This window comes from Labrus bergylta, chromosome 7 (assembly GCF_963930695.1).
Source record: "Labrus bergylta chromosome 7, fLabBer1.1, whole genome shotgun sequence".
Lineage (NCBI taxonomy): Eukaryota > Metazoa > Chordata > Actinopteri > Labriformes > Labridae > Labrus > Labrus bergylta.
The window spans coordinates 30,230,714-30,240,713 of record NC_089201.1 but is presented as its reverse complement, the minus strand read 5'-3'; the positions used below and the strand labels follow the sequence as shown (position 1 = coordinate 30,240,713).

Sequence of the window (10,000 nt, the reverse complement as noted above, 5' to 3'; positions counted from 1 at the left end):
CATCATCATCATCATCATCATCATCACATCATCATCATCACATCATCATCATCTTCATCATCATCATCATCATCATCATTATCTTCATTTTCATCATCATCATCATCATCATCATCATCATCACATCATCATCATCATCATCATCATCATCATCATCATCTTCATTTTCATCATCATCATCATCATCTTCATCATCATCATCATCATCATCATCATCATCATCTTCATCATCATTAGATCTTCTCTGGTAAAATCTTCAGTTCGTGGAGTTTATCCCAAGTGGTAACGATTGGAAACATCCTCTCAGTGAAAGTGTGTGTGTGTGTGTGTAGATGTGTGTGTGTGTGTATGTGTGTGAAGGTGTGTATGTGTGTGTTAGTATCAGGATCAGAGAACGACAGCTCTCCTCTGTTACAGTCCAGTTTCACTCTGATCCTCTGAGGCTTCTTCTTCACTGAGAGAACAGTTTCTGGATGTGATGGGGAGCATGCTCTGTATTCACCACCATAGAACCATATTGACCGTAATCCAGACAGTTTGTTTCCCTTCTTCTGCCCAGACTCTGCTAAGACTCCCAGTCCCCAGTATGTACTGTCTCCAACCTGGACGTCCCAGCTGTGAGTCCCTGAGTTAAAGCCCTCAGAGCCCAGGACAGAGCCGTAATAATCAAACCTCTCTGGATTATCAGGAAGCTGCTGTCTCTCTCCTCGTGTCACACAGGTCAGATCTTCAGACAGGATGAGTTCTGGACGAGCAGTATTTGGGTCCAGAATGACCGGACTGTAGGAGACCATGTCCTTCATCTTGTTCCAGATGTTGAAGCTCAGGTTGCCCAGGTGTTTGGCCTGGTCTATCAGAGCTCCTGAGGGCAGCTGTGGATCCTCCAGCAGGGGGCGCTGCTGGACTCTTTCCATTGCAGCCTTGTAGTTTTTCAGGAATGAGACGTCTTCAGCTCTCAGCTCGTCCTCTGTGTCTCTGACTGTGTGTGAAAGAGCTGCTATCTCTGTGCTCAGAGCCTCCATCTCCTCCTTCATCCTCTGACTCTTCTGCTCCTCTTCCTCCCTCAGTGCACACAGCCTGGCCTCCTCTTCCTCTTCTAGAAACTGGTGAAGCTTCTTAAATTGCTCCTTAATCTGCCTCTCTGTGTGTCGGGCCTGGACCTGAATGTGTTCTGCTGTTTGATCAAACTTCACTTTAACTTCTTTAAAAACATTTAACTTTTTCTTTACCGACTCCAGAGTTTCCTGAAGTTTCTTCTTCTGTTGTCCAGCAGCTTCATCGATGGGTCTGATTGTGTGTTTGCTGTGAGTTTCTGAATCTCTGCAGACGAGACACACCGGCTCCTGATGGTCCAGACAGAAGAGTTTGAGTTTCTTAGAGTGCGGACTGCAGAGATCCTCTGAAGCTCTCTGATCTCTCTCCTGCAGAAAACTCTCACTCAGGTTCTTTAAAGCAAAGTTAGGAGGTAATATTCCCTTTGGATGTCTCCTCTTACAGAGTGGACACTCCTGGTTCTTCTTCTCCTTCCAGCAGTCCTTCACACACACCCTACAGAAGCTGTGACTGCAGGACAGCATCACTGGATCTTTAAAGATGTCGAGGCAGATCGGACAGCTCAAATCTTCCTCAAACTTGGACGCCATTTTATCTCAGAGTCAAAACACGCAGCAGAAAAAACAGGAAGCCACTCCTCGTCCCTGAGAGTTTGTCTCACCTCGATTGTTTTTCTTTGAAACTCTCGTTCAGTTTGTGGATTCAGCAGCAGGTTGAAGTGTTTGTATTCCCAGTATCCCAGTATAACAAGTACTCCCAGTATTCCCTCCTCCTCCTCCTGTCCTCTCTCAGTGGAAGTCGTGTTGGTTTGTGTCTGCAGGTCGGTCCGTCTGTCGGCGTGTGTGTCTCTTCAGGGTGAGGCAGAATAACAGCCTGTTTCCTGGTTTGTCTCAGGACAAACTGGCAAACAGGCGTGTCTTGGTGAGACAGGTGAGGGGGCGGAGCTTCTTCAGAGCAGGAACACAGAAAACAGTCTCAGAAGAACATACTCACTGATTATTTGAATGTCACGTAAGAGTTTTTACACAGAGCAACATGGACTCAGTTGTTCAGGAGGAAACTGTGGAGGGTTAAAAACTGAAGGAGTGTGGAAGTGTGTGTGAGAGTGTGTGTGTGTGTGAATGTGTGTGTGTGTGTGTATGTGTGTGTGTGTGTGGGAGCGTGTGTGTGTGTGTGCGTGTCTGCGTGTGTGTCTGTGTGTGTGCGTGTGTTTGTGAGTGTGTGTGAGTTTGTGTGTGTGTGTGATCTTGTGTGTGTATGTGTGTGATCTTAAAGGTCACATATCCTCCTCCTCCTCTTCAGTTTAAATAAAGTCCCAGAGCTCCTCAAAACATGTGTGTGAAGTTTCTTGTTCTAAATCCACTCTGATCCTGTATCTGATCATGTCTATAAACCCCTCTATTTCAGCCCTGCTCAGAACAGGCTGTTTCTGTCTCTGTACCTTTAAATATGTAAATGAGCTGTGTCTGACCACGCCCCCTCTCTGGAAGGGCTCGGGTGTACTCGGTGCTTTCTCGCTCCATGTCCTATTGTTTACGGTGAGAAGGCAGACTCAGAGGGCAGAACAAACACCTAGCTGTGGGAGTGTCACCCACCTGGGGGAGGGGCTACTGCCCTTTGTGATGTCATGAAGGGAACATCTCCAAACGGCCTGTTTGAGCACACATTTTCTGAAAAGTGGAGCAGGCAGAAGACGGAGAGGATGGACTTTTCTCATCATTGGGGGATTTGTAGTGAAGACGGAAAGATGAAGAGTAGTTTAAGTTTAAAGTGCGGAGGGAAAAAAGCAAAGGACAGAACTATTTAAGAAAAACATTTATTCAACATTACAAAAATAACGACAGCAGAACAGACTGAGACGGGTCAGGATCAGGTTAGGGTTAGGGTAGAGCTACTAATGCCTTACTACCCTTCGAGAACATTACGGTCCCAGAATGCAGGCCTACTAGTGGTACCAACAGTCTGTAAGTGTACTATGGGAGGTAAAGCCTTCAGTTATCAGGCTCCTCTCCTCTGGAATCGTCTTCCAGCCGGAATCAAGGAGGCAGACACAGTCTGTATTTTTAAGAATAGACTTAAAACTTTCCTTTATGATAAATCTTATAGTTAGTGCTGGTGTAGACCAGCTCCTAGTTATGCTGCTATAGGCTTAGACTACCGGGGGAACTGGCACCTTGAGCTCCTCTCTCTCTCTCTCTCTCTCTCTCTCTCTCTCTCTCTCTCTCTCTCTCTCTCTGTGCATATACAGTACATCATATTACAGCATGTATCTATCTGTAAATCTCTTCCTACATCTTATCCCATCTCACCCCTATCCCCTTCCAAGCCCGGCGCAGTCTAGGCCTGTGAAGGTTGTTTCGTCATGAGCCGGGGATCCAGCCAAAGATTTCTGCTTTTTAACAAGGCAGTTTTTTTTTCTTACCACTGTAACTTTTGCTGCTTTGTTAAAGTGTTCATGATAGATACACCGGATATTTGTAACATAACAATAAGTAAGGTCTTTTACCTGCTTTTTGTAATATAACAATAAGTAAGGTCTTTTACCTGCTTTTTGTAACATAACAATGAGTAAGGTCTTTTACCTGTTTTTTGTAACATAACAATGAGTAAGGTCTCTTACCTGCTTTTTGTAACATAACAATGAGTAAGGTCTTTTACCTGCTTTTTGTAAAGTGTCTCGAGATAACACTTCTTATGAGTTGACGCTATACAAATAAAAATTGATTGATTGATTGATTGATTCAGCGCACGCTCTGAGACATGTGCAGAGGAGACAACATCTCCTCGAAGATCGCTCCCTTCTCGTTCAAGCCGCGCAGGTTCGCCTCCTGCAGGTCGCATCCTGATAAATCACAGTTCTGGGGAAAACAGACGACACCTGAATGCATCACAGACTGTTTCTCTTTCTTTGTTCCTTTTTCAGAGAACATGAGTTATTAATTTCTGTCAGGACCTAAAGACAATTTCAACCACAATCTTAAAAAGTGGATCTGGAGGAAATGACCAACCCTGCCTTTAAATAACGACTTAATGCAGCACGTCAAATAAACCTTAAAGGTGGAGTCAGTAGCATCACGTTCTATAATTTAATCTTTGACCACATCAAGTCAAACTTTCCTTCAGGACGTTTTCTTCTTCCTGTCCAACCTGACGGACGAGTCGGAGACGACACTGATGGACTTGATCTGAAACCTTCAGACGTCACAGCTTTAGACTGGAGTTAAAGAAACACTTGATTGAATCAGAATAACTTTATAATTACTGACAGAGACAAACTCCTCCTCTCAGGAGAGACACTCCTCCATGATGACATTTACAAGATCAATAAAACACAACAGCAGATAGAAAGAGGGATTCAGATCAAGTGTAGAAACTTTATTGATGATTACAAGTGGCACAGGAAAAATATGTAATTAGACCTGAATATATATTTAAAAAAAATTGTTGACCTTCTGAAGTTGTGTTGTTTATATATATACAGTAATGGTTAAAAAATTATAAAAAACAGACACTGAATAACAGTCAGAGCAAATATTAAAGGTGTGATTTAAATGATTGTGAGGTTAACATTAAAGTGTCCGACTAGAGGCTGACTCTTGGGACAGCTGTGCAGATGGGAAATGGAAAAAGGAAGATTTAGTCCAAGAGTCACTGTGAGTTCCCCCTGCCATAACTGTGAGGTGTTGTACAGACGTATGGCCAGAGGGACAAAAGAGTTCTTCAGTCTGTCTGTGGAACACTCAACACACTCCTCTGCCTGCTGAAGGTGCTGTGCAGAGAGTGGGGGGTGTTGTCCATGAAAACAAGATTAAAGATGGAACTACGATTTAGTAAGAAGAGTGAAACGTGGTGAGCTGAAGTTATTATTCTACTGTGGAGTGATTTCAGGTCACCGTGTGCAGATTATATTCCATGCAGGGTAATAACTCGAGCACACAGAGATACAGACGATGATGCCTTCAGGGACTCCTCAGAGTTCAAGTGAAAAAGTCTGAAATCAGACGCTCACAGACGACAGTTAACCAGTTAACACGCTGAGCAGATTATATTTAAAGAGACTCCAACAAACCGACCAATCAGGATCGAGATTTTACCTGCTGTTGAATTATACTCAAAGTTATAATGAACAAAATCACCATGACAACGCAGTCAAAACAATTATAAAAGAATCAGAGACGAAGAATTAGATCATCATCATCATAATCATTATCTTCATCATCATCACCATCATCATCATCATCATCATCATTAATATCATCATCATCATCATCATCATCTTCATCATCATCATCATCATCATCATCATCATCACATCATCATCATCATCACATCATCATCATCATCATCATCATCTTCATCATCATCTTCATCATCATCAACATCATCATCATCATCATCATCTTCATCATCATCATCATCATCATCACCACCATCTTCATCATCATCATCATCATCATCATCATCATCATCATCATCATCATCATCATCATCACCATCTTCATCATCATCATCACCATCATCATCATCATCATCATCATCATCATCATCATCATCATCTTCATCATCATCTTCATCATCATCAACATCATCATCATCATCATCATCTTCATCATCATCATCATCATCATCACCACCATCTTCATCATCATCATCATCATCACCATCACCATCACCATCATCATCATCATCACATCATCATCATCATCATCATCATCATCATCATCATCATCATCATCTTCATTTTCATCATCATCATCATCATCATCATCATCATCATCTTCATTTTCATCATCATCATCATCATCATCATCTTCATCATCATCATCATCTGACTGTGTGTGAAAATGTATTATCATGTATTAGTCTTTCACAGTCACAAAGATCTTCTCTGGTAAAATCTTCAGTTCGTGGAGTTTATCCCAAGTGGTAACGATTGGAAACATCCTCTCAGTGAAAGTGTGTGTGTGTATGTGTGTGTGTTTGTGTATGTGTGTGTTAGTATCAGGATCAGAGAACGACAGCTCTCCTCTGTTACAGTCCAGATTCACTCTGATCCTCTGAGGATTCTTCTTCACTGAGAGAACAGTTTCTGGATGTGATGGGGAGCATGCTCTGTATTCACCACCATAGAACCATATTGACCGTAATCCAGACAGTTTGTTTCCCTTCCTCTGTCCAGACTCTGCTAAGACTCCAAGTAACCAGAGTGTACTGTCTCCAACCTGGACGTCCCAGCTGTGAGTCCCTGAGTTAAAGCCCTCAGAGCCCAGGACAGACCAGAAATAATCAAACCTCTCTGGATTATCAGGAAGCTGCTGTCTCTCTCCTCCTCGTGTCACACAGGTCAGATCTTCAGACAGGATGAGGAATGGACGAGCAGTGTTTGGGTCCAGAATGACCGGACTGTAGGAGACCATGTCCTTCATCTTGTTCCAGATGTTGAAGCTCAGGTTGCCCAGGTGTTTGGCCTGGTCTATCAGAGCTCCTGAGGGCAGCTGTGGATCCTCCAGCAGGGGGCGCTGCTGGACTCTTTCCACTGCAGCCTTGTAGTTTTTCAGGAATGAGACGTCTTCAGCTCTCAGCTCGTCCTCTGTGTCTCTGACTGTGTGTGAAAGAGCTGCTATCTCTCTGCTCAGAGCCTCCATCTCCTCCTTCATCCTCTGACTCTTCTGCTCCTCTTCCTCCCTCAGTGCACACAGCCTGGCCTCCTCTTCCTCTTCTAGAAACTGGTGAAGCTTCTTAAACTGCTCCTTAATCTGCCTCTCTGTGTGTCGGGCCTGGACCTGAATGTGTTCTGCTGTTCGATCAAACTTCACTTTAACTTCTTTAAAAACATTTAACTTCTTCTTTACCGACTCCAGAGTTTCCTGAAGTTTCTTCTTCTGTTGTCGAGCAGCTTCATCGATGGGTCTGATTGTGTGTTTGCTGTGAGTTTCTGAATCTCTGCAGACGAGACACACCAGCTCCTGATGGTCCAGACAGAAGAGTTTGAGTTTCTTAGAGTGCGGACTGCAGAGATCCTCTGAAGCTCTCTGATCTCTCTCCTGCAGAAAACTCTCACTCAGGTTCTTTAAAGCAAAGTTAGGAGGTAACCAATCCTTTGGATGTCTCCTCTTACAGAGTGGACACTCCTGGTTCTTCTTCTCCTTCCAGCAGTCCTGCACACACACCCTACAGAAGCTGTGGCAGCAGGACAGCATCACTGGATCTTTAAAGATGTCGAGGCAGATCGTACAGATCAGATCTTTCTGAAACTTGGACGCCATTTTATCTCGGAGTCAAAACACCTAGCAGAAAAAACAGGAAGCCACTCCTCGTCCCTGAGAGTTTGTCTCACCTCGATTGTTTTTCTTTGAAACTCTCGTTCAAATTGTGGATTCAGCAGCAGATACAGCAGTATTCCCAGTATCCCAGTATAACAAGTACTCCCAGTATTCCCTCCTCCTCCTGTCCTCTCTCAGTGGAAGTCGTGCTGGTTTGTGTCTGCATGTCGGTCCGTCTGTCAGTGTGTGTGTCTCTTCAGGGTGAGGCAGAACAACAGCCTGTTTCCTGGTTTGTATCAGGACAAACTGGCAAACAGGAGTGTCTTGGTGAGACAGGTGAGGGGGCGGAGCTTCTTCAGAGCAGGAACACAGAAAACAGTCTCAGAGTTTTTACACAGAGCAACATGGACTCAGTTGTTCAGGAGGAAACTGTGGAGGGTTAAAAACTGAAAGAGTGTGGAAGTGTGTGTGAGAGTGTGTGTGTGTGTGGTTGTGTGTGTGTGTGTGTGTGTGTGTGTGTGTGTGAATGTGTGTGTGTGTGTGTGTGTGTGAATGTGTGTGTGTGTGTATGTGTGTGTGTGTGTGGGAGCGTGTGTGTGTGTGTGCGTGTCTGCGTGTGTGTCTGTGTGTGTGCGTGTGTTTGTGAGTGTGTGTGTGTTTGTGTGTGTGTGTGATCTTGTGTGTGATCTTAAAGGTCACATATCCTCCTCCTCTTCCGTTTAAATAAAGTCCCAGAGCTCCTCAAAACATGTGTGTGAAGTTTCTTGTTCTAATTCCACTCTGATCCTGTATCTGATCATGTCTATAAACCCCTCTATTTCAGCCCTGCTCAGAACAGGCTGTTTCTGTGTCTGTACCTTTAAATATGTAAATGAGCTGTGTCTGACCACGCCCCCTCTCTGGAAGGGCTCGGGTGTACTCGGTGCTTTCTCGCTCCATGTCCTATTGTTTACGGTGAGAAGGCAGACTCAGAGGACAGAACAAACACCTAGCTGTGGGAGTGTCACCCACCTGGGGGAGGGGCTACTGCCCTTTGTGATGTCATGAAGGGAACATCTCCAAACGGCCTGTTTGAGCACACATTTTCTGAAAAGTGTAGCAGGCAGAAGACAGAGAGGATGGACTTTTCTCATCATTGGGGGATTTGTAGTGAAGACAAAAAGATGAAGAGTAGTTTAAGTTTAAAGTGCGGAGGGAAAAAACAAAGGACAGAACTATTTAAGAAAAACATTTATTCAACATTACAAAAATAACGACAGCAGAACAGACTGAGACGGGTCAGGATCAGGTTAGGGTTAGGGTAGAGCTACTAATGCCGTACTACCCTTCGAGAACATTACGGTCCCAGAATGCAGTCCTACTAGTGGTACCAACAGTCTCTAAGTGTACTATGGGAGGTAAAGCCTTCAGTTATCAGGCTCCTCTCCTCTGGAATCGTCTTCCAGCCGGAATCAAGGAGGCAGACACAGCCTGTATTTTTAAGAATAGACTTAAAACTTTCCTTTTTGATAAATCTTATAGTTAGGGCTGGTGCTGGTGTAGACCAGCTCCTAGTTATGCTGCTATAGGCTTAGACTACCAGGGGGAACTGGCACCTTGAGATCCTCTCTCGCTCTCTCTCTCTCTCTCTCTGTGCATATACAGTGCATCATATTACAGCATGTATCTACCTGTAAATCTCTTCCTGCATCTTATCCCATCTCTCCCCTATCCCCTTCCAAGCCCGGCGCAGTCTAGGCCTGTGAAGGTTGTTTCGTCATGAGCCGGGGATCCAGCCGAAGATTTCTGCTTTTTAACAAGGCAGTTTTTTTCTTACCACTGTAACTTTTGCTGCTTTGTTAAAGTGTTCATGATAGATACACCGGATATTTGTAACATAACAATAAGTAAGGTCTTTTACCTGCTTTTTGTAATATAACAATGAGTAAGGTCTTTTACCTGTTTTTTGTAACATAACAATGAGTAAGGTCTTTTACCTGCTTTTTGTAACATAACAATGAGTAAGGTATTTTACCTGCTTTTTGTAAAGTGTCTCGAGATAACACTTGTTATGAGTTGACGCTATACAAATAAAAATTAATTGATTGATTGATTGATTCAGCGCACGCTCTGAGACATGTGCAGAGGAGACAACATCTCCTCGAAGATCGCTCCCTTCTCGTTCGAGCCGCGCAGGTTTGCCTCCTGCAGGTCGCATCCTGATAAATCACAGTTCTGGGGAAAACAGACGACACCTGAATGCATCACAGACTGTTTCTCTTTCTTTGTTCCTTTTTCAGAGAACATGAGTTATTAATTTCTGTCAGGACCTAAAGACAATTTCAACCACAATCTTAAAAAGTGGATCTGGGGGAAATGACCAACCCTGCCTTTAAATAACAACTTAATGCAGCACGTCAAATAAACCTTAAAGGTGGAGTCAGTAGCATCACGTTCTATAATTTAATCTTTCACCACATCAAGTCAAACTTTCCCTTCAGGACGTTTTCTTCTTCCTGTCCAACCTGACGGACGAGTCGGAGACGACACTGATGGACTTGATCTGAAACCTTCAGACGTCACAGCTTTAGACTGGAGTTAAAGAAACACCTGATTGAATCAGAATAACTTTATAATTACTGACAGAGACAAACTCCTCCTCTCAGGAGAGACACTCCTCCATGATGACATTTACAAGATCAATA

The 10,000-nt window shown here is 43.8% G+C and overlaps 2 protein-coding genes across 2 annotated transcripts in view; both read right to left on the bottom strand.

Annotated features, from left to right (window-relative positions):
* The window catches only part of LOC109999923 (E3 ubiquitin-protein ligase TRIM35-like), a 4,006-nt gene extending 2,114 nt beyond the window's left edge, over nucleotides 1–1,892 (bottom strand). Inside the window, exon 1 of the mRNA XM_029281443.2 lies at nucleotides 1–1,892. This exon is cut by the window's left edge and continues 2,114 nt beyond it. Within this exon, the coding sequence (XP_029137276.2) occupies nucleotides 234–1,643 (1,410 nt within the window). The 5' untranslated portion in view covers nucleotides 1,644–1,892 and the 3' untranslated portion in view covers nucleotides 1–233.
* Nucleotides 1,893–4,289: 2,397 nt separating this feature from the next.
* LOC136179598 (E3 ubiquitin-protein ligase TRIM35-like) lies at nucleotides 4,290–7,571 on the bottom strand. Its single transcript, XM_065956423.1, has one exon. It carries the CDS (start codon nucleotides 7,317–7,319, stop codon nucleotides 5,913–5,915), a length of 1,407 nt encoding a protein of 468 aa, XP_065812495.1. The 5' UTR covers nucleotides 7,320–7,571; the 3' UTR covers nucleotides 4,290–5,912.
* Between the last annotated feature and the right edge of the window lie 2,429 nt (nucleotides 7,572–10,000).

Excerpts from the sequence above, each read along its gene's own strand:
- LOC136179598 (XM_065956423.1), bottom strand. The coding sequence starts at position 7,319 with ATGGCGTCCAAGTTTCAGAAAGATCTGATCTGTACGATCTGCCTCGAC.